The 22305-nt window shown below is 36.1% G+C and overlaps 1 protein-coding gene across 7 annotated transcripts in view; it reads left to right on the top strand.

Moving 5' to 3' along the window:
- TRPM7 (transient receptor potential cation channel subfamily M member 7) overlaps positions 1 to 22305 on the top strand; it is a 111338-nt gene that overhangs the window by 26584 nt on the left and 62449 nt on the right. For all 7 annotated transcript variants that reach the window (XR_006602917.1, XR_006602918.1, XM_045067917.1 and 4 more), the window contains exons 4-12: positions 302 to 500; positions 3269 to 3482; positions 6311 to 6435; positions 7303 to 7474; positions 9458 to 9632; positions 10597 to 10720; positions 12867 to 12939; positions 14713 to 14813; positions 21909 to 22043. Coding sequence is in view for 5 of the 7 variants with exons in the window: in XM_045067917.1 (XP_044923852.1) it covers positions 302 to 500; positions 3269 to 3482; positions 6311 to 6435; positions 7303 to 7474; positions 9458 to 9632; positions 10597 to 10720; positions 12867 to 12939; positions 14713 to 14813; positions 21909 to 22043 (1318 nt within the window). In the remaining 2 variants the exon portion in view is untranslated. The remainder of the gene's footprint in view (positions 1 to 301; positions 501 to 3268; positions 3483 to 6310; positions 6436 to 7302; positions 7475 to 9457; positions 9633 to 10596; positions 10721 to 12866; positions 12940 to 14712; positions 14814 to 21908; positions 22044 to 22305) is intronic.

The raw sequence follows: 22305 nt of genomic DNA, 5'->3' as shown, positions 1-22305 counted from the left end.
TTTTTATACTTTTAATTGGTTTGTTCATTTTAATTCAGTTTTCCATTGACTAATTTTTTTTTTTAAGATTTTATTTACTTATTTGACAGAGAGAGATCACAGGTAGGCAGAGAGGCAGGCAGAGAGAGAGGAGGAAGCAGGCTCCCTGCTGAGCAGAGAGCCCGATGTGGGACTCGATCCCAGGACCCTGAGATCATGACCTGAGCCGAAGGCAGCGGCTTAACCCACTGAGCCACCCAGGCGCCCCCCCATTGACTAATTTTTTGAAAGGTCTATTTAAAATTTCATTTTTTTCCTTTAGGTGTTTTTGTGGTCGCTTGGTCAAGCAGCATGCTTGTTTCACTGCAAGTCTTGCCATGAAATACTCAGATGTGAAATTGGGTGACCATTTTAATCAGACATTAGAAGAATGGTCTGTGGAAAAGCATACAGAACAGAGCCCAACGGATGCTTATGGAGTCATAAATTTTCAAGGGGGTTCTCATTCCTACAGAGCTAAGGTATGTCACATACTTGATTTTTAAATTTCATTTATCTTGTTGTCTAAATAATACATAATATACATGTTGTCTGAAAATTTATATAGCAGTAGATCAGAAAGTTAGTCTTAGTCATTTCTTTATATATTTTAAAGTTCTTTGTGTAGGTGCTTATACACATATAGAAGTGTTACATCTTGGTGAATTGAACGTTCTGTCATTATGAAATGTCTTTAATCTTGTCAATTTTTTTTAAAGATTTTATGTATTCATTTGCGAGGGGGGAGAGAGAGAGAGCACGAATGGGGGGAGGGGGAAAGTGAGAAGCAGAGGCAGACTCTCCCCTGAGCAGGTAGCCCAACGTGAGGCTTAGTCCCAGGATCCTGGGATCATCACTTGAGCTTAACCAGCTGAGCCACCTAAGTGCCCCTAAGTGGTTTCTTTATAAGCAACACATAATTTTTAAGTTTATTTTATATGTCTCACTATTTCTTTGTTCCCTTTTCTTGTTTGCTTTGTTTTTCTTTTTGTTTGTTTTTTTTTTAAAGATTTTATTTATTTATTTGACACAGAGATTGAGATTACAAGTAGGCAGAGAGACAGGCAGAAAGAGAGAGGGTGGGGAAGCAGGCTCCCTGCTGAGCAGAGAGCTAAATGTGGGGCTCAGTCCCAGGACCCTGAGATCATGACCTGAGCTGAAGGCAGAGGCTTAACCACTTAGGCACCCCGTCTTGTTTGCTTTGGATTAAGTATTTTTTATTATTTCCTTCCTTATTAGCATGTTACTTATACATTCTTTTTCCTGTAGATTAAGCTTATAATAAACACTGGTTAAACACATTTTGATTTATTATAAATTAGTCCTTTCACTGTTTTTTGGACAGTGCGAGAACCTTTAGAATACTTGTAACTACATTTATTTTTCTTATGACTTATGTGTTTTTGTTGGCATAATTTTATTTTATTTAAAGATTTTATTTATTTATTTGACAAAGAGACAGCGAGAGAGGGAACACAAGCAGAGGGAGTGGGAGAGGGAGAAGCAGGCTTCCTGCTGAGCAGGGAGCTCAGTGCGGGGTTTGATCCCAGGACCCTGGGTCGGGATCATGACCTGACCCAAGGGCAGCCGCTTAACGACTGAGCCATCCAGGTGCCCTGTTGGCATAATTTTAAACCCCACAAATACTATTTTTTTTTTAAAAGATTTTATTTATTTATTTGACAGACAGAGATCACAAGTAGGCAGAGAGGCAGGCAGAGAGAGAGAGAGAGAGGGAAGCAGGCTTCCCGCGGAGCAGGGAGCCGGATGCAGGGCTCGATCCCAGGACCCTGAGATCATGACCCGAGCCGAAGGCAGCAGCCCAAACCACTGAGCCACCCAGGCGCCCCCCACAAATACTATTTTTAATTTATATTTATCAACATTTTACTTGTTATATTGTCTTTGTTCTACCTGCCTCCCTGCCTTGATTGGAAAAGCAGTGGTAAAGGTGGGCACATCTCTCTAAGTTTTCCTTTTCTTTTGGATTTTGATTCCAGTTACTCATTGTCTTAGTACATTTCTGATGCCTTCGTACATGTTATTTATTTTCTAGTTTCTCTATTCTTAGGGGCAGAGTTAGTTCAAAACCGTCTAGTCTACCATTGTCCAAAGTGGAACTCCTCATTTATTCCTTATATAATTTTTTTTTAACTTTAAGCTGCTTTCCAAATACAGCTTTATGCCAAATATAATAATGAGTTAAACAAAACTAACATAGGGAGATTTGGTATATCTCATTATAAACTTTTTTTTTTAATAATATTTAAGAGAGGGAGCACTACCAGGAGGCTTGGGGGAGGGTAGAGGGAGAAGCAGATTCCTTGCTTAGTGAGTGGGGAGGGGGAGCTTGATGCAGGGCTAGATCCCAGGACCTTGAGATCACTTGTAATGTCACTTTAGACAAAGATACATTTTTTAATCCTGTAAACCAGAAGAAGTTACTTCACAGATGTGACAGTGTATTTTCTATAGAATTTTTTAAAAATTAAACTTATAAATCTATCTGAACAACCTTGAAATATTGAGTAGAAAATATCTTTGTTATTTTACTGCATAGTCACAATTCTGTTATAAATAGACCAGATCATTGACAAAACTTTCAGATGAACAGTATTTGTCTCTCCTAATAGCAAGAGTTGTAGAAGCTTCCATTTTTTTTCATTCCTCTTTCTTTCTTTTTTTAAGATTTATTTACTTATTTAGAGAGAGAACACAGTGGGGAGGGGCAGAGGGAGAGAGAGAAGCAGCCTCCCCACTGAATAGTGAGCCCGACTTCTTGTTCCATCCAGGGACTCTGGGATCATGACCTGGCCTAAGGCAAACCTTAACTGACTGAGCCACCCAGGCACCCCATTCTTTCTTTTCCCTTTTCTTATCACGATAGCTAAGCTTCAGCAGTTTGCACTACTGCATGTTCAAAGTTAAACAAGTCCGTAAATAACTGGATAAATTTGCAAATCGAATGGATGGTAATCAAGTTTATATAAATTGGAAGAGGAACATATTTATGTTTTAAAGGTTAGCAATTAGAGTATCACTGCTTTTATAGCTCTTACAGAATCATTTTCCAACTTTAAGGTCATTTGTTATTGCTTATTCCTATGGGTGTTAAGTATATTAAAAGTAATCTATCAAATCTACTTCATTATAATCAGATCTAAGTAACATTTTTGTAATACTGTATAATGTTGCATTATGAAACCTATGAAAATATTCAGTTATTTTGTCTTTTAAAAATCTTTTTTAGTATGTGAGACTATCATATGACACCAAACCTGAAGTTATTCTGCAACTTCTGCTTAAAGAATGGCAAATGGAATTACCCAAACTTGTTATCTCTGTGCATGGGGGCATGCAGAAATTTGAGCTTCACCCACGAATCAAGCAGCTGCTTGGAAAGGGTCTCATTAAAGCTGCAGTTACAACCGGAGCCTGGATTTTAACTGGAGGAGTAAACACAGGTAATGTGATGATTATAGCAATTTTATTTAGTGTGTTTGTAAATGTTTCATAATATCAGTTAAATATTTGAAATAATAATCAACACAAGCAGTTTTTCTGTTAAATAGTTCCTGAGTATAAATGGTAACTGTCAGGTATTTGGTTTTCATTTATTTTTAAAAAATAATACACTTTAGGGATGCCTGGGTGGCTCAGTTGGTTAAGCCACTGCCTTGGGCTCAGGTCATGGTTCCAGGGTCCTGGGATCGAGTTCCGCATTGGACTTGCTCAGCAGGGACCCTGCTTCTCTCTCTGCCTCTGCCTGCCACTCGGCCTGCTTGTGCTTTCTCTCTCTCTCTGACAAATAAACAAAATCTTTAAAAAAAAAAAAGAGAGACTTTAGAGCAGATATTGACAACTGTAGTCCCATGCACCAAATCCAACCCATTCTTTTTTTTTTTTTAAGCGAAGGTTTGTTGGAACACAGCCACACTCATTTGTTTTTGTATTATATATAGTTACATTTGTGCTGCAACAGTAGGGGTGAAGTGTTGTCAGGACTGTTTACCTTGCTAACGCTAAAATATTTACTATATGACCCTTCACAAAAAAAGGTTGTTGATCCCTCCTACAGAGCCAGCTGTTATTTCTGACTTCTGGTAAATTGATTTAAGAATGGTAATCCATTGCCTAGACAATGGTAAGAAGTAGCTTTCAAAATTAATTATTAATATACTATAATTTTTCATTCCAAATCTTCTCTGTGATATATACAGGTTAGATATAAGAAAAACACATTAGGGGAGCCTGGGTGGCTCAGTTGGTTAAGCAGCTGCCTTTGGCTCAGGTCATGATCCCAGAGTCCTGGGATCGAGTCCTTTATCGGGCTTCCAGCTCCACAAAGCATCTGCTTCTCCCTCTGACCTTCTCCTCTCTAATGCTCTCTCTCACTGTCTCTCTTTCAAATAAATAAATAAAATCTTTTTTTTTTTTTTAAGATTTTATTTATTTATTTGACAGAGAGAGATGACAAGCAGGCAGAGAGGCAGGCAGAGACAGAGGAGGAAGCAGGCTCCCTGCTGAGCGGAGAGCTCCATGCGGGGCTCGATCCCAGGACCCTGAGATCATGACCCGAGCCGAAGGCAGTGGCCCAACCCACTGAGCCACCCACGTGCCCCTAAATAAATAAAATCTTAAAAAAAAAAAAAAAAAAGAAAAGCAAATTAACTTTAATATCTAAAGTAAAATTTAGTTATTATTTAAGTTAGCTTGCAGACATCTGATTCATTATGAACAGCTGGTTTTTGAGCCTCATTGTGTGTCAGGCATTCTTCTGGCTGCTGAAGATATATTATTCCACAAAACAAAGAAAGTATTTACTTCATGGAACTTGTATTCTAGTGGAGGAGATGCAGATAATAAACAGATAACTAAATATGTTATATGTTATATGATAAGTGCTATGGGGACACGTGAAATACAGAGAGAGGATGGTGAGGGATGGTAGAGGGGACTTCATTAATAAGGTGACATTTGAGTAGAGATTGAAGGAAATGAGGGAGCATGATAAGGATAATGTGAGGCAGAGCATTTAAAAGAGAAAAAAACCTGCTAGTGTGTTGGAGGAATGGTAAGGAGGATCCATTGTAGCTAAGTAGAATGAACAAGGAGTGCTAGGTGATGAGTTTGGAAAGTTAATGGGGTGTGGTAGGGGATGGGATGAGGTGAGGTGGGGTAGGGTGATGAATAGCAGGGGCACTAGGCACATTGTTATATAAAGCCATATAGGTTGTTATAAGCACTTTGGCGTTTACTCTGAATAAGAAGGGAAGATATTAAGCAGAGTTGACAAGAGCAAAGATTACTTGGATGATGTTTTGAAAGTAGACTGTGAACAGGCAAGGCAGCAATTGGAAGACCAGTAAAGATGCTATTTCCATAGTCCAGGTGAGAAATGAGATCTCATGCATTATAAAAACCAAAGCAAGTGTTGTATTGGTTTTCTAGGGCTGCCATAACAAAATACCACAGACTGGGAGGCTTAAACAAGATTAATTTATTTTCTCACAGCATTGGAGGTCCAAGATCAAAATGTTAGCACGTTTGGTTCCTTCTGAGGCCTCTCTCCTTGGCTTGTGGATGGCCACCTTCTCATTGTGTTCTCTTCACCATACATGTGCATTCCTGGTGTCTCTTTTTGTGTCTAAAATTTTGCCTTCTTAGAAGGACACCAGGCACATTGGATTAGGTCCCACCCTAGTGGCCTCATTTTTAAAAGTACACCCTCTTTAAAGGATCTGTCTCCAGATAAGGTATCACACTCTGAGGTACTGGGATTAGGATTTCAACATACGAATTTTGGAAGGATACAATTCAACCCATAAGTGATAATGAGGAGTCCTGTGTTCTTTTGGATTGTCTTTTTCTATTTTTCTTCTAATTTTTGATTCAGTTGGACAACTTTTGTAGTTGCTTATTGTGTGTGTGTTTTGCTTATGGTCCTGAGCCATACTCTTCATTTTTTTTTAGATGATGTGTAGAGCAATAACAAAAAACTACAGTTACTTACAGGAGGAATCTAAGAGAGGACTAGGCCTAACAACATGGTAAAAGTTACTTTTACGTGTGTTTCAGGCAGTTGTAGTGATTTGACATTGTGGGGTTTTTTGTTTTGTTTTGTTTCCTTTTTGGTCCTTGTGTTTTCTTTTGTAAGTTTGTCTTTTGGACCTTGTCGATTTTTATCTTCTTTGTGTAAAGAAAAATATCAACAATTAAAATGTTTGAGTACAGGATTGTTCTGAAAACAGTAACTACTTTCACATAAAGTAACTGAATTTTATATGAACAGGTGTGGCAAAACATGTTGGTGATGCCCTCAAAGAACATGCTTCCAGATCATCTCGAAAGATTTGCACTATTGGAATAGCACCCTGGGGTGTGATTGAAAACAGAAATGATCTTGTCGGGAGAGATGTAAGAATGATTTTAAAAATTTGTTATATGTGAACTTCTATAAACAAAATTAGAGCAAGAATAGTGCACGTTACCTTAAACTATTCACGATCATACCATACTTTTCAAATTATGTTTGAGAAATAATTTCCTGAGATCTTTTCTTTCTTTTGCCCTTTCTTCTTGAGGTTTTCTTATGATCCTTCCAAAAATGCATTGATAGGTATAAATAATTGTCATTGTAGTATTAGTACATTTTGGTTTTGGCCTTTCTCTATAACTGTTTCATTCTTTTCCAAATCATGCCAGTCTTTGTAATTAAATTTTTAGTGACTATATGAGATTAAGAATTAATTTTACTGTCACTAAGAGTAGCAATCAAATGCTAGCATTTTATTTCAGCAGACTAAGGACTGAATTGATTATAATTATATAATCAATACTGTACTAAAAAGGAATTACTGAATTATGATGATCTCTTTAAGTGAGATTAAATTTCTAATACAGTTTTAAAAGATTTATGAGGGCTAGACAAATAGAAAAATATAATTGATATTAGATTGTTCTTATTCAGTCTCCTTTGTATATTGTACTTTATTCATTAATAACCTAACCATTTCTTTATGCTATATTCTCATTTATTTTGTTTCCTTTGCATGTGATAAAATAATAATATATATTCTGCAATAAGAGTTGAAATACAATTGTATGGTCTGTCCCATTATTGATTAATCATCAGCTGGGTTGAAAACTTGTGCTTTTTGACATACTTTTTTATATTTTCTATTTGTTACTATATTGTAAATAGAATTTTACCTCCTACTTTCCTTTACAGATTATTTCAAAGTTTATATTTTCTCTATAACTCTTATATTTGGTCTTTTTTAGGTGGTTGCTCCTTATCAAACCTTGTTGAACCCTCTGAGCAAATTGAATGTTCTGAATAATCTGCATTCCCATTTCATATTGGTGGATGATGGCACTGTTGGAAAGTATGGGGCAGAAGTCAGATTGAGAAGAGAACTTGAAAAAACTATTAATCAGCAAAGAATTCATGCTAGTAAGGGAACTTATAAATTTGTTATTGTTGAAATTATTCTAGGTATATTAATGGCCAGTAACATTCTAAAAAGGTTCTTTAAAGTGCTCATTTCCTTTTGTAGCAAGACAACATACAAAATGACAAAAATGACTGATGTTAAACAAAATAGACTTAGGGCAAGAAGTCTGAGGCCAAATAGGGTACTCAGATATTGATTTCAAAGCCACAGAGGTTCATTGGAAGCTCTGTTGCTATGTAATTAATCCTGTTGCAGCCCAAGGATTTCAGAAATACTCGTAATGTGTGATATATTCTAATACATGAAATTCAAGATTGAATAGGAAAAAAGAATACTTTATTGCAAAGTAAGAATCATCTTGTTTAAAGTTTATAACATGAATAGGTATCATGCTTTAGTAGATAAGTCTTTTTTTTAGATTTTATTTATTTGACAGAGATCACAAGTAGGCAGAGAGAGAGGGAAGCAGGCTCCCCGCTGAGCAGAGAGCCTGATGTGGGGCTTAATCCCAGGACCCTGGGATCATGACCCGAGCTGAAGGCAGAGGCTTTAACCCACTGAGCCCACCCAGGATCCCCAGTAGATAAGTCTTGAAAATTAATATTCTTGACACTTGTCTTCTGTTCCAACCGCAGTCATACTTTCTGGTTCAACATCTAGATTTTTCTTTCAAAGAGAAGTAATTTTATAATCCTGGGACGCCAAGAAGGTGGGCTCTCTGACAAAATGAAATAGAAATACAAAATTATAGAGTGATGCATTCAGATATGATGGAGTCATATCCTCTCCTAAAATTCAGGACCATTTTAGAATCCTACAGTTACTTGTATTTCAGATTCTCTCACTGCATTGCAGGTTATTGTAAAAACAAAAATTGGTATTCTTCACTAAGTCTTTTCTGTCATTCTTGAAGAGGTCCTAGATTTTATTGATCCGTTCCATTTATGTAATCCTGACTCTCTCGTTAACTTCTATATTAATGTTTCAGTGCATTTGAAATCTGAAATACACATTTTAAAAGTGAATAAAAACAAATATACACTAGAAGTTCAACTCATTCATTATTGAAAAGCAAACTAGGGGTGCCTGGCTGGCTTACTCAGTGGAGTATGTGACTCTTGATCTTGGGGTGTAAGAGCCCCATTGATTACTTCAAAAAAATCTTTAAAAACAAACTAAAGGGGCACCTGGGTGGCTCATGGGTTAAAGCCTCATGGTTTAACCACAAGGTTAAAGGTCATGATCCTAGCGTCTTGGGATCAAGCACCGTATCGAGCACCATATCAGGCTTCCTACTCAGTGGTGAGCCTGCTTCCTCCTCTCTGCTTGCCTCTGCCTACTTGTGATCTCTCTCTGTCAAATAAATAAATAAAATCTTAAAAAAAAATAATAAAAACGAATTGGTGTTAGAAATCTCTTTCTTTCTTTCTTTCTTTTTTTTTTTTTAAAGGTGCATGACCTTTAAATTTTTTTTTTTTTTTTTAAGATTTAAGTTATTTATTTAAAAGAGCTACACAGCGAGAAAAAAAAACCCACAAGCATGGGAAGTGGGAGAGGGAGAAGCAGGCTTCCCACTGAGTAGGGAGCCCGATGCGGGGCTCAATCTTAGGACCCTGGGATCATGACCTGAGCCGAAGGCAGACACTTAACGACTGAGCCATCCAGGCGCCCCGGTGTTAATAATTTTTTGTGAAGATTTCAATGAGTGAAATATACAAAATAATTTTTACTTTTCAGTGAATGTAAATTCTGGGGCGTCTTAATTACATATTTTATCTTCTAACTTTGTCATTTAGAACAGACTTCACTTGGTATTTGATTTACTTACGCTAGATTGCTATCATGTTGAATGCTTGCAATGAAGTCAACACATCTTATAAGAAATTTTATTTTGGCTTTTTATTTTGTGTTTTGATTAAGTAAAAAATAAGATTAAATTACTGTATTTTGCCTAATATCTTATAACCTTTTGTTTTTTTAAGGAATTGGACAAGGTGTCCCTGTGGTGGCACTTATATTTGAGGGCGGGCCAAATGTTATCCTCACAGTTTTAGAATATCTTCAAGAAAGTCCTCCTGTTCCAGTCGTCGTTTGTGAAGGAACGGGCAGAGCTGCAGATCTCCTAGCATATATTCATAAACAAACAGAAGAGGGAGGGTAAGTGTGTGATTACAAAAAGATTTCAATAGCTATGTATAGAGGCTTGTGGTTTTCAGAGTATTAGATTCATTTCATCATTTTATGAACATGAAAATTTAAAGTTTAATATAATACCTTATTATAGTTTGAGGAAATAGCTTATCTAATACATTATTGGGATGAATTAAAGTATAACAGTCTACACAGAGGACAGTTTTGCAAAATCTGTCATACAGGGCATATATCTTTGGACCCCTTAGTTCCATTTCTAGGAATTGTTTATACAGATATACTTTTTCATACATGTGAAATACATTTTTAAAAACATGAAAGTTACTCATTACGATGTTTATAAAGGTAAAAGACTGGAACAAAATAGAATGTGTCAAGAAGGCTAGATAAATTATGGTGTATCTACGTAACAATAGTTTGTAGTGAAGAAGTGTTGTTATCTGTGGACGATTTGGGGAAATTACCAAAGTATATACATGGAAAAAGGAAAGCAGTTGACATGGAACTGGGTGGATGAAGATAGTAGGAAGGACTTTCACAATGAATTTTCATTTTTATGTTTAATACCATATTTTTGAGCCATATAAATATATTACCTGTTGAGGAAAAGAGAAAAATACGAATGTGCTCATGTGTAAGACATCTTGGCAAAGTATTTCTTAATACACCCTAATATCTTAAAGTTATCTTTAAAGAGTATCTTACAAAATGTGAGTAGTGCTGTTGCAACACATGCCTTGTTAAACAATTTAAAATAATTTAAAGAGAAAAACAACTCCTGTTTATTTTTCCCCCATAGGACTTATAGTTGGGAGTCTCATAAGGGACAATATTTCACTTAGGGTCAAGTATTTAATATTAATACATTGTCTCTAAAGGTCTTACATAGATTCACTTATACTTCATATTAGATTCTACAGATAATAGAAATTGAAATCAGTGAATTAAGTTACGTTTCCTCTCACTCCAGCAATCTTCCTGATGCAGCAGAACCCGATATTATTTCAACCATCAAAAAGACATTTAACTTTGGCCAGAGTGAAGCAGTTCATTTATTTCAGACATTGATGGAGTGCATGAAAAGAAAGGAGCTTGTAAGTAGATTCCAGCGAATAAGACTTTTTATTTCATTCAAAACATGTTATAAATTGGTGAAATACTTTTTTTTTTTTGAAGATTTTATTTATTTGGCAGAGATCACAAGTAGGCAGAGAGAGGGAGAGGAGGAAGCAGGCTCCCCGCTGAGCAGAGAGCCCAATGTGGGGCTCAATCCCAGGACCCTGAGATCATGACCCCAGCCGAAGGCAGGTGCTTTAACCCACTGAGCTACCCAGGTGCCCCGAAATACTTTTTTTTTTTATTAAAGATTTTTAAAATTTATTTAAGAGAGCAATAGCACGAGAAGGGGTGGGTCAGAGGGAGAAGCAGACTCCCTGCTGAGCAGAGAGCATGATGTGGGACTCAATCCCAGGACTCCAGGATCATGACTTCAGCCGAAGACAGTCACTTAACCAACTGAGCCACCTAGGCACCCCAATATTTTTTTTTAAAGATTTTATTTATTTTAGGGTGTCTGGGTGGTTCAGTTGGTTAAGTGACTGCTTTCAGCTGAGGTCATGATCCTGGAATATCGGGATCGAGTGCCACATAGGGCTCCCAGCTCCGTGGGGAGTCTGCTTCTCCCTCTCACCTTCTCCTGTCTCATTCTCTCTCTCTCTCTCTTTCAAATTAAAAAAAAAATATATTTGTTTTTAGAAAGAGAGTGCTTTGGGGCAGAGGAGGAGGGAGAGGGAGAAAGAGAAAGAATCCGAAGCAAAATTTGCACTGAGCTTGGAGCCCTATGTGGGGCTCCATCCTGCGGCTCGATCCTGTGACTGCGACTGTGAGTTCATGACTTGAGCCAAAACCAACAGTCGCATTGCACACTTAACCAACGAAATGAGCCACTCTTGCACCCTGAAATACTTTTGTTTTTAATTTGGATTTAAAATTTTGTAAAATATTTTTAACCAGGTAAAGATGTTATTTATTGTGGCGCCTGGGTGGCTCAGTGGGTTAAAGCCTCTGCCTTCGGCTCGGGTCATGATCCCAGGGTTCTGGGATCGAGCCCCGCATCAGGCTCTCTGCTCGGCAGGGAACCTGCTCCCCCCCCCCCCCGTCTGCCTCTCTGCCTACTTGTGATCTCTGTCTGTCAAATAAATAAAATCTTTAAAAAAAAAAAAAAGATGTTATTTATTGTTTTGTTCAAGCAGAGTGATATCAGAGAAGGATTATGGTTTTTATATGGTATTGAGACATAGATTGCACTTCTGTTTCAGGGAAAGTTTATAAATAGGCCTCAACAGAGTATATCTAGAATCAAGGAAAAACTGTAGAGTATTTCTCTCTCTCTGGCTTCTCGAAAATACATTTGGAGGGGTACCTGGCTGGTTCAGTTAGTAGAGCAGTACAACTCTTGATTTCAGGGTTGTAAGTTCGAGCTACGGGTATAGAGATTACTGGGGGGGGAAAAAATCTAAAAAAACCCCTGAAGAATATATTTGGAAAAAAGTTTATTTTACTCTGATTGATTGCTCAAATTAAATTAAAGATCAGTGTTGCTTAATTTCAGTTATCTAAGCTTTAGTTTTCAGAGATAAAATTTTTTAACAGTGATGATAGGTAGATGATGACATGGTTTGATCTGTTTCTCATGCATTTCCTTTTGTACACAATAAAGTTGCAAAGTGTGTATGGGGTTATAATAGTCTTTCACTTTATGAAGATTGTTACTAGATAAAAACCTCTCAAGTGGCATTTTACTTAAAATAATTGAAAGCAATTTCCAGTAAAAGGATTGAAGAAAACATTTTTCATTCAAGAATACACACACACACACACACTCATATATATATAGAATTTGAATTAAATGTTTACTCTGTAGAAAGAACATCAGGATTTACCCAGACACATAATCTGTAGTCTTAGGCCATAAGTTGCTTACTCTAGTAAAGGACCTAAGATAGGTCAAGAAATGAATATAAGGTTAAACTAAATATTTTTAGGATACTTACCATTTTTATTTGCTAAATGATAGGTTTTTTTAAATTTTGTGGGGATTTTTTTTGAAGTGAAGTAATTTCTGATCAAAACCCCCAAAAAACTTTATCTCCCAGGTAGTTTGAAATTACTTTTTATTTTATATACCTTAAGCCTTAGCTTTGAAAATACAAAGGTATAATATTATGAATTGATCTTTAGATCACGGTTTTCCACATTGGATCAGATGAACATCAAGATATAGATGTAGCAATACTTACTGCACTGCTTAAAGGTAAGGTTTAAGAATTTTTAAATTTTTAATATCTTATTTATAGCCTATTTATATAAGATAGGACTTTTCAGTATAGGTGAATGTTTGGGACTGAATTTTTCAATAATTGTTCTTTGTGGAAGGCACAGTGGTAGCTTTCTGTGATAGTAAATGGGTTTTTGTTTTTGTCTTGTAGAAATTTAAAAAATTTTTTGTCTAGCAGGGTTTTTGTCACCAGACTCATTTAATTACAGTATTAAGAATGTTTCACATTTTTAATTGGCTGAAAGCAAGTGTTTAAAGATAATGGGGTCTTGATTGATAGAAATTAAAGCATTCTTAAACATGCTGTTTTCATTCTGAAAGGAAGTTTGGAAAGAAAGCTAGTGGTATCTTTGAGGACCAGAGGGTAAGTGCACATCACATTGAACTGTGTTGTCCTCTCATCTTGCCAGAGACATCCAAATGATAAACAGAATTACAGTGAAAATTTTTCCAAAAATTAGAAGCTGAAACTGTGTTCCATCTGGGTGGGTACTTGAAAGTTCCAAGTACACAGTGAAGTGGCAGGCGCAGAGCAAGAGGACACTATGCTGTTGTCATTCACAAGAATTTGCCAAATACTAGACCATGATAAATTGCCAGTAGATCTAACATTTTAAAAATACTATAATAAAATATATGTACATCTTGGGAACAAGACATAATAAGTAATAGAAAATCCAGAAATGATATATGGGATTGCATATATACAAAAAATAAAACGAGAACACCTAATATTTGCTATATACTTCTTTCTGCTAGCCACTGTTTATACTGTTTTATCATTTAATCTCACAACAACCCGAAAAGACAGATTTACTTTTATCTCCTCATTTTATAAATGAAGAAATTAAGGAATAGGAATCTGAGGCACCACAAAGTTGTTATTAATGAATTAGTAAGATGATGAATACCTCATGGAAAAACGAGTTAGAATTTATGTAAAAGGTGTTAGCAGAATAATATAAATGCTTGGGGAAAATATGGAAAGATGGTCAATATTATAATTAAAACAAAGTGAATCTTAATATGGAAGCATTTTACTTTGCTACTGGGTATTCTTAAACCATTGATAGATGGTATCACCTTTTTGGAGCATATTTTGGCAGTATATCAAAAGTTTTAAAGTATATATTCTTCACCCAGCATTTTGGCTTCTACAGAATTATCCCGTTTAAATAATCAAGCACGTGCATGAAAATATACTCAATAAAAAATTTTAAATAACCTGAATGTCTATTAGAGTATTTGTTAAAGCAACTTATTTCACCTTTAAAAGGTATTATTAATATATATGTAAGATAAATTTGTATGCATTGTTCTACAAAACTAAGGTATGATGATAAGGTACATAAAGTAGGCTACTAAATAGTTTGAATAGTATCACTTTTGCTGAGATAGTTTAAAGTATTTATATGAATTTATAAATGTACAGAAAAGCACCTGTAAGTGTGTTTTTCATAATCTTAACAGGGTACTGTCTCTGTGATGGAAACAGATCATCTTTGCTTGATTACTGTTCTGCATTCTGAATTGTTTGGAATGAATGAGGCCTATGTGTTTTCTGTAGTTGGAAAATAGAAGCCCTCAGCCCTGGGGTAACCTTATCTCTCTGAGACAGGCTACCTCTGAACAGTGACTGAAATGAGCTGTGTGAGTTAATTAAAAGGGAAGAGGGAGAATTCACAAGTGTTTACATTTTAATGGAGATAAATTAATTGAACTTGTCAACTGTTTTCTTTATTCAATAAGGCACTAATGCATCTGCATTTGACCAGCTCATCCTTACGTTGGCATGGGATAGAGTTGACATTGCCAAAAATCACGTGTTTGTTTATGGACAGCAGTGGCTGGTATGTAAATAATCTACATACACTATGTAATTAAATCATACTGTGTAATAATAAAGTATTTGCTGGAACTGTGATCTAACTTGACATTTTATGCCTGCCTAAAATGCAGAATTAGTTTAGTTAACATTTCTCTAATATCCAGATCCATTTAGGATCCTAGAAATGAAAGAAGTCTTAGAAATAGTGCCTGTAGGGGCGCCTGGGTTGCTCAGTGGGTTAAGCCACTGCCTTCGGCTCAGGTCATGATCTCGGGGTCCTGGGATCGAGTCCCGCATCGGGCTCTCTGCTCAACAGAGGGCCTGCTTCCCTCTCTCTCTCTCTGCCTGCCTCTCTGTCTACTTGTGATCTCCCTCTGTCAAATAAATAAAATAAAATCTTTAAAAAAAAAAAAAGAAAAGAAAAGAAATAGTGCCTGTATATCTGTGTTTATCAGGGATATTGGCCTGTAATTGTCTTGGGGTTTTTTGTTTTTTTTTTAATTTTTTTTAAAAAGATGTTTGTTTGTTTGTTTGTTTGTTTGTTTGACGGAGAGAGATCACAAGTAGGCAGAGAGGCAGGCAGAGAGAGAGGAAGGGAAGCAGGCTCCCTGCTGAGCAGAGAGCCTGATGTGTGGGGCTCGATCCCAGGACCCTGAGATCATGACCTGAGCCAAAGGCAGAGGCTTAACCCACTGAGCCACCCAGGCGCCCGGTCTTGGGTTATTATCTGATTTTGGCATCAGGATAATGCTAGCCTCAAGGAGTAAATTTGGGAGAGTTTCCTCCTCCTGTATTTTTTGGAGGAGATTAAGAGGATTGGAATTAATTCTTCTTTGAATGTTTGGTAGTATTCACCAGTGAGCTGTCTGGTTCTGCTCTCCTATTTGTTGGTAGGTTTTGATTATTGATTCAGTCTTCTTACTAGTAATTGGTCTGTTCACATTTTCATTTCATTGTAATTGTTCAATTTTTTTAAGCTTTTATTTATTTATTTGAGAGAGAAAGAGCACAAGCAGGAGGAATGGCAGAAGGAGAGGGAAAAGCAGGCCCCTCAGAGCAGGGAGCCCATAGGTTGTCCTTTTTTTTTTTTTTTTAAAGATTTTATTTATTTGAGAGAGAGAGAGAGAACATGAGAGAGAAAATGTGAGCAATGGGGAGGGGTAGAGGAAGAGGGAGAAGCAGACTCCTGCTGAGCAGGGAACCTGACATGGGGCTCAGTCCCAGGACCCCAGGATCGTGACCTGAGCTGAAGGCAACTTAACCAACTGAGCCATCCAAGGCCCAGTTGTCTCAATTTTGTAGTGTATAATCGTTCATAGTAGTCTTTTATAATCATTTGTATTTCTGTGGTATTATCCATACATCTCTTGTTTTATTTCTGATTTTGAGTCCTCTCCTTTTTTTGGGGGGGCGTGGGTCTAACTACAGGTTTTTCAACCTTTTGTTTATCTTTTCAATGAATCAGCTCTTAGTTTGATCTTCTCTCTTGTTATTTTAGTTTCTATTTCATTAATTTCTATTTTAATCTTTGTTATGTCCTTCTAACTATCGGTTTTGTTTATTCTGGAATATTTTTCAGGATCATATGGTAGGCTATAAAACAAATCTTAGTAAAATTAGGAGGACTGAAATCATATCAATCATCTTTTCAATGGTATGAAACATACAGTGGCATGAAACCAGAAATTAGTTATATGAAAAAAAAACCTGGAAAATTTACAAATATGTGAAAATTAAAAACATGCTATGAACAACCAATGAGTCAAAGATAAAACAAACAAAACAAAAAATACCTTGAAACAATTAAAAATGGAACTACAACATACCAAATTTGTAGAATGGACCAAAGTAGTTTTTTTTTTTTTTAAAGGTTTTATTTATTTATTTGACAGAGATCACAAGTAGGCAGAGAGGCAGGCAGAGAGAGGGAGAGGGAAGCAGGCTCCCTGCTGAGCTGAGAGCCCAATGTCGGACTCGATTCCAGGATCCTGAAAAATATTCCATATTCACATGGCAAGAATAAGTGTTCTTTGGTTTTGGATGTGGGTGTTCTGTAAATAACTGTTAAGTCCATTTAAGGCCAGTGTTTTCTTACTGATTTTCTGTCTGGGTGATCTATCTATCATAAATAGATGGGGAGGGGGGGAGTATTAAAGTATCCTACCATTACTGTATTGCTATCTCTTTCTCCCTTTGTGTCTTTTAATATTTTATATATTTAGGTTCTCCTGGGTTAGATGCATAAATATTTACAAATCTTGTATCTTCTTGTTGGATTGACTCCTTTATTATTATGTAATGCGTTGTCTTATTACAGTGTTTGTTTTAAAATCTGTTTTGTCTGAGAAAAGTATTGCTATTCCATCTGTCTTTTGGTTTCCATTTGTATGGAATATCTTATTCTGTCCCTTCAATTTTAGTCTATGGCTTTACATCTAAAGTGAGTCTCTTCCAGGCATCATATAAGTGATGAGTCTTGGTTTCTTTCATCCATTCAGACATTGTTTTTTGGCTTGCTGGATGAATGGGTAAGGAAATTGTGTATATATATAATGGAATATTATTCAGCCATAAGAAAGAGTGAAATCTTGCCATTTGCAACAACATAGATGTACCTTGAGATCACTGTGCTAAGTGAAATAAAATACCATATGATTTCTTTTATATGTGGAAGTAAAAAAGAAAAATCAAGCTTATAGATAGACTAGATTAGGGGTGGGGAAATGGGGAAGATGGGTGAAGAGGGTCAAAAGGTTAAAAGAAGAAAGGGAGGGAGGGTGGAAGGGAAAAAAAGAAATAGTCCTCTGTGTACAAGAGAATTCATTACAATGTTATCTTAGATATTTAGACCAGTTCCTTCTGTGTTCTTTCCCATATTTCTAAATGGCAGCAACCTTTTCCCAGTTTGGGGGATAAGAAATCTTAGTGTCATTTTTTAATTTTCTCTTTTTCATATATTCTAGTCCAATTCCATTTGTAAATGTTTTCAGATCTACTTTCAAAACACCCAATTTTTTTTTTTTTTTTTTTTAATCATCCTGGTCCATTCTACTATCACCCTTCTATATTGCTTAGTAGCATCCTGTTTGGTTTCCATGTTTTCATTGTTCCTCTCCCTCTGGACAAAAGATGGATCACATCTCTTATGCAGATCATAATCCAGGGCCCTAATGGTGGCCTGTAGGGCTTCATATCTTCTGCCCTATTACTACCTCTCTTAACCTTACATGTTAATACTATTCCCTTTGCACTCTTTTATGTCGCCATAAATTGGTATGTTCTTCAAACATACCAATAATGCTCCCCCCATGTTGATACTTGCCGATTTTTCTCTCTGGAACAGTTTGCTCTAGATGCCTACCTGGACTTGATTTCTTTTTTTTTTTTTTCTTTTCCATTTCCTTTTTATAAAAAATATTTATTTAAGTAATGTCTACACCCAGTGTGGGGCTCAAACTCGTGACCCCGAGATCAAGAGTTGCATATTCTTCTGTCTGAGCCAGCCAGGCACCCCTCTTTTTCTGGTTTCTAATCAAACATGTTCTTCTCAATTAGACTTTTATGGTTCACCCTGTTTTGTTTTGTTTTTAAGATTTTTATTTATTTATTCATCAGAAAGAGAGCGAGAGAACAAGCAAGGGGAACAGAAGGCAGAGGGAGAAGCAGGCTCCCTGCTGAGCAAGGAGCCCAATATGGGACTTGATCCTTGGACTCCAGGATCATGACCTGAGATCAACGCAGACACCCAGCTGACTCAGCCACCTGGGTGTCCCCACCCTATTTTTAAATTTTATTATTTTAGGTTTATTTACTTTAGACAGGGAGTACCTTGGAGAGCACCAGGGTGTGGGTCGGGATAGGGCAGAGAAGAGAGGGAGGGAGAATCCCAAGAAGATGCCATGCTGAGTGTAAAGCCTAACTGGGGGCTTCATCTCCTGATACTGAGATCAGAACTGGAGCCGAAACCAAGAGTCAGTCTCTCAACCAGTTTCACCACCCAGGCGCCCATCCACCCTACTTTAATAGTACTCCCCTGTGACAGCATTTTCTGTGTTTTTTTGCCATTTTTTCCTTTAACATTTATCATCATATATCTTAGCTATTTTTTTCTCTTTCTACTCCTAGAAAGCAAATTTTATAGAAGCAGGAATATTAGAAAATAATATTTTTGTTAACCTGCTATATTCACAGACTGGCATAGTAAACACTTGACAAATTTTTGTTACATGTCTGAATCACTAGGAAGCTTGGCAAAATAAATGTTCATCCCCATCTTGGATTATTTTACCCAGTCTTTTATAGAGGATGAGCTAGATCTTATCTATCTACAAAATGTAAACAGAAAATTACAGAAAAGTGTACATAACATGAACTTCATTGTAGCAAATTCTGTTTATCGACATACATTCAGGTGTATCTACAGTCACTATGTTGTCATAGAACCTTTCTAAAAACTGTTACTATGGCGTATGTTTGTAGAGAGAGAGCCAGGGAAGACAAAGCTTCCTTTTATATCACTTTGGTATTTTATTATTTTTTTAAACCATGGAAATGTGTTTCCTATAAATAATAAAAAAGAATAATTAGTCACTTCCATTCTTACAGGAACTCAGAGGAAAAAAATTAATGTTAATCAGCTGTGGCAAAACTGTAACAGTAAACCAACCTTTTGTTCTCATGAATAGTTTCATTGGGTTTTTTAATCTCCCATGTAAAGGCTTGGACAAAGCCTTTATCTTCTATGTATATGTGGTTTATCTTGTGGATTTGTTCTGCACAGTATTATCTATTTGATTTTGTGCTTTCCTTCATGCTGGAATTTGCAGCATAATTGTTTTACTCTTCATTTTTGGGGAGTTCAGAATGCACTGAGTATATGAAGAAATGGGGAACAAAATAGATACTTTTTATTTAAATTTTTTTTTCTCAGATGTGGACATTTTGTCAGGCTTTATTGTTTTAAGGCAATGGTTATAAACCTAAATCAGATAGAACACTTATTTTTGTTCAATTCAGATAGAACATATCAGTTTTGTTATGACATTTTTATTTATTATTATTTTTTAAAATATTTAATTTGTTTATTTGACAGACAGAGATCACAAGTAGGCAGAGAGGCAGGCAGAGAGAAAGAGAGAGGAGGAAGCAGGCTCCCTGCCGAGCAGAGAGCCCAGTGCGGGACTCGATCCCAGGTCCTGGGATCTTGACCGAAACTGAAGGCAGAGGCTTTACCCACTGAGCCACCCAGGCGCCCCACGACCTTTATATTATATGAAAATTGAGTTTCATTGAGTCCTTTCTATACAAACTTTAAAAGGCAATCTAATGCCCTATTGTAATAAAGACAAATCAAAGTGATTTGTAATAAAAATACTCAGTGCAGAGGTGCTTAAGAATGCAACATATAGATGGCATAAGTAATTAGATACTTGCACTTACTTTATGTAGAATCAGTATAAATCCTGCAGTTGTGATGCACACTATTATAGGAATGTTGTTGGTTCTTAAATTCCATGGGAGCAGAAAAACACCTACTACAAGTACAGGACCAAGGAAAGAGGAAGAAGACCAAATAAGAATTAGAGTAAAAATAGTTAATGTAGAATAAGAAATAACTTATCAGAATTATTTGTATGTGATACAGACTCTTAACTAAGAGGAATAACATGCCATGATTAATTACCAGTTGTCAGTATGAGAAAATAAAAAAATGTTTTACATTGTTACTAATTAGTTTGGCCTCATCTTTAAGTGCAGTGCTATAATATTTCCCTTGTTATGACACAGAACCAAGTGCCAAAAAAAATACTGCAGAAAAAAGATCTTTCATCTTGAAAATCTATCATGTATAAGGTTTGCATTTAGTCTGTATCCTTCAGAAGATTTTGTGACCAAATCCTTTGCTGAATGATGAAAATAGGGGATAGGTTGGAGAAAGAAATGTTGTAGGATCTAGTCTATAGAAATTGTGCAGGTGTCTAGTAAACTTCTGAAGACAGAGTAAGATTGAAAAATGAGAGGTTAAAAAAAAAAAACAATCGTTTTGATACTGATTTTTCACCACAAAGTTTTCTCTTATCATATGGCATATGTATAAAGTATATTAACATTAAATATATTATGTTCTATTAATAAAATACCCCTTATTAACAATACTTAATGAAATCTCTATATTTGTGTCTCCACTAATTTAATAGCATTTGATTCAGAGCTTGTTGAAATCTATATAAAGAGTCCCTAAAAACTTGAAAGGTACAGCTTGTAAATGCTGACTGATACACATGTGTTACATTAAACTCAAACAGCACAGATGGTGTTCCTATTAGGAGATGTAATTTTTCTCTAATAGTGAATAATTTCTGTTAAAGTTCTAAAGGCTAAGTACCATCTTACCTAATTTATATGGCAGTTGTATTTTTTGAAAGTTCATTTTGTAAAACAAACCATGATAATACTTTGTGTTTATATGTAAAGCAGAACTATTGCATTTTTATTCATGAACATCTAACAGGATAACAAAATTGTGTGAGATATGGGACAGTTCCTTTTGAGTGAAATTGTCTGGTATCCTTTGAACATTAGTAATGGCGCCCCCAGTTATTGAAATGATCCCTCCAAAGAAACCTTTCCTAAACATTAAGAACTGTTGCTCTAAGGTATTTTTCCCCTAAATTTACTTGATGGATTCTCTCTCTCTCTTTTTTAATCCCTATGTAACTCTCTTGCAGAAATACTGCTTATGAAATGTTCTTTGGGGAATGCTGCTCTGTAGAGGTCTTTTCTGCTATTCTCTTTATACCTTAAGTCCTTGCCTTTTACTATTTTGTGTATGGTTTTTTTCCTTTTGAGGTGGGGGAGGGGCAGAGGAAGGAGAGAATTTTAAGCAAGCTCCACATGCAGCACAGAGCCAGTTGCGGGGCTTGATCTCACAACCCTGAAATCATGACCCAAGCCAAAATAAAAAGTTGGACATTTAACTGACTGGGCCCCCAGAGCCCCTATTTTGCATCTTTTCAATTTTGTTCTAAAACCATTCAGGAAAAATAAGGACTTGTATTTAGAACTGTTTGTATAATTGGACTATGAAACATATTAATTAACATTTATATTCTTTTAGGTTGGGTCCTTGGAACAAGCTATGCTTGATGCTCTTGTAATGGATAGAGTTGCATTTGTGAAACTTCTTATTGAAAATGGAGTAAGCATGCATAAATTCCTTACCATTCCTAGACTGGAAGAACTTTATAACACAGTAAGTATATGTTAAAATTCTTTGTTGACTAAAAGTTTTATCACCTTTGGCAAGTGTCATTTTGCTTGAACATACCCAGTTTTACTGCTAAAACCTTTAATGATTTGCTTGTTACTTGGAAGAAGTAAAGCTAGTCTTAGGGTGGATTGACAGTCTGAAACTCTCTCCTTGTTTCTGGAGATTTTCCCTGTCACCATAGTCACATAGGAAGGAAGTAAATTGTTACTAACCTTGTCTTCCATTCCTTCCTCTCACCCCCTTT

The sequence above is a fragment of the Mustela putorius genome, unplaced genomic scaffold, assembly GCF_011764305.1.
Source record: "Mustela putorius furo isolate JIRA1106 unplaced genomic scaffold, ASM1176430v1.1 tig00003898_pilon_pilon_pilon, whole genome shotgun sequence".
Lineage (NCBI taxonomy): Eukaryota > Metazoa > Chordata > Mammalia > Carnivora > Mustelidae > Mustela > Mustela putorius.
The sequence above is the reverse complement of the archived record's forward strand: the minus strand, read 5'-3'. Positions and strand labels throughout refer to the sequence as shown.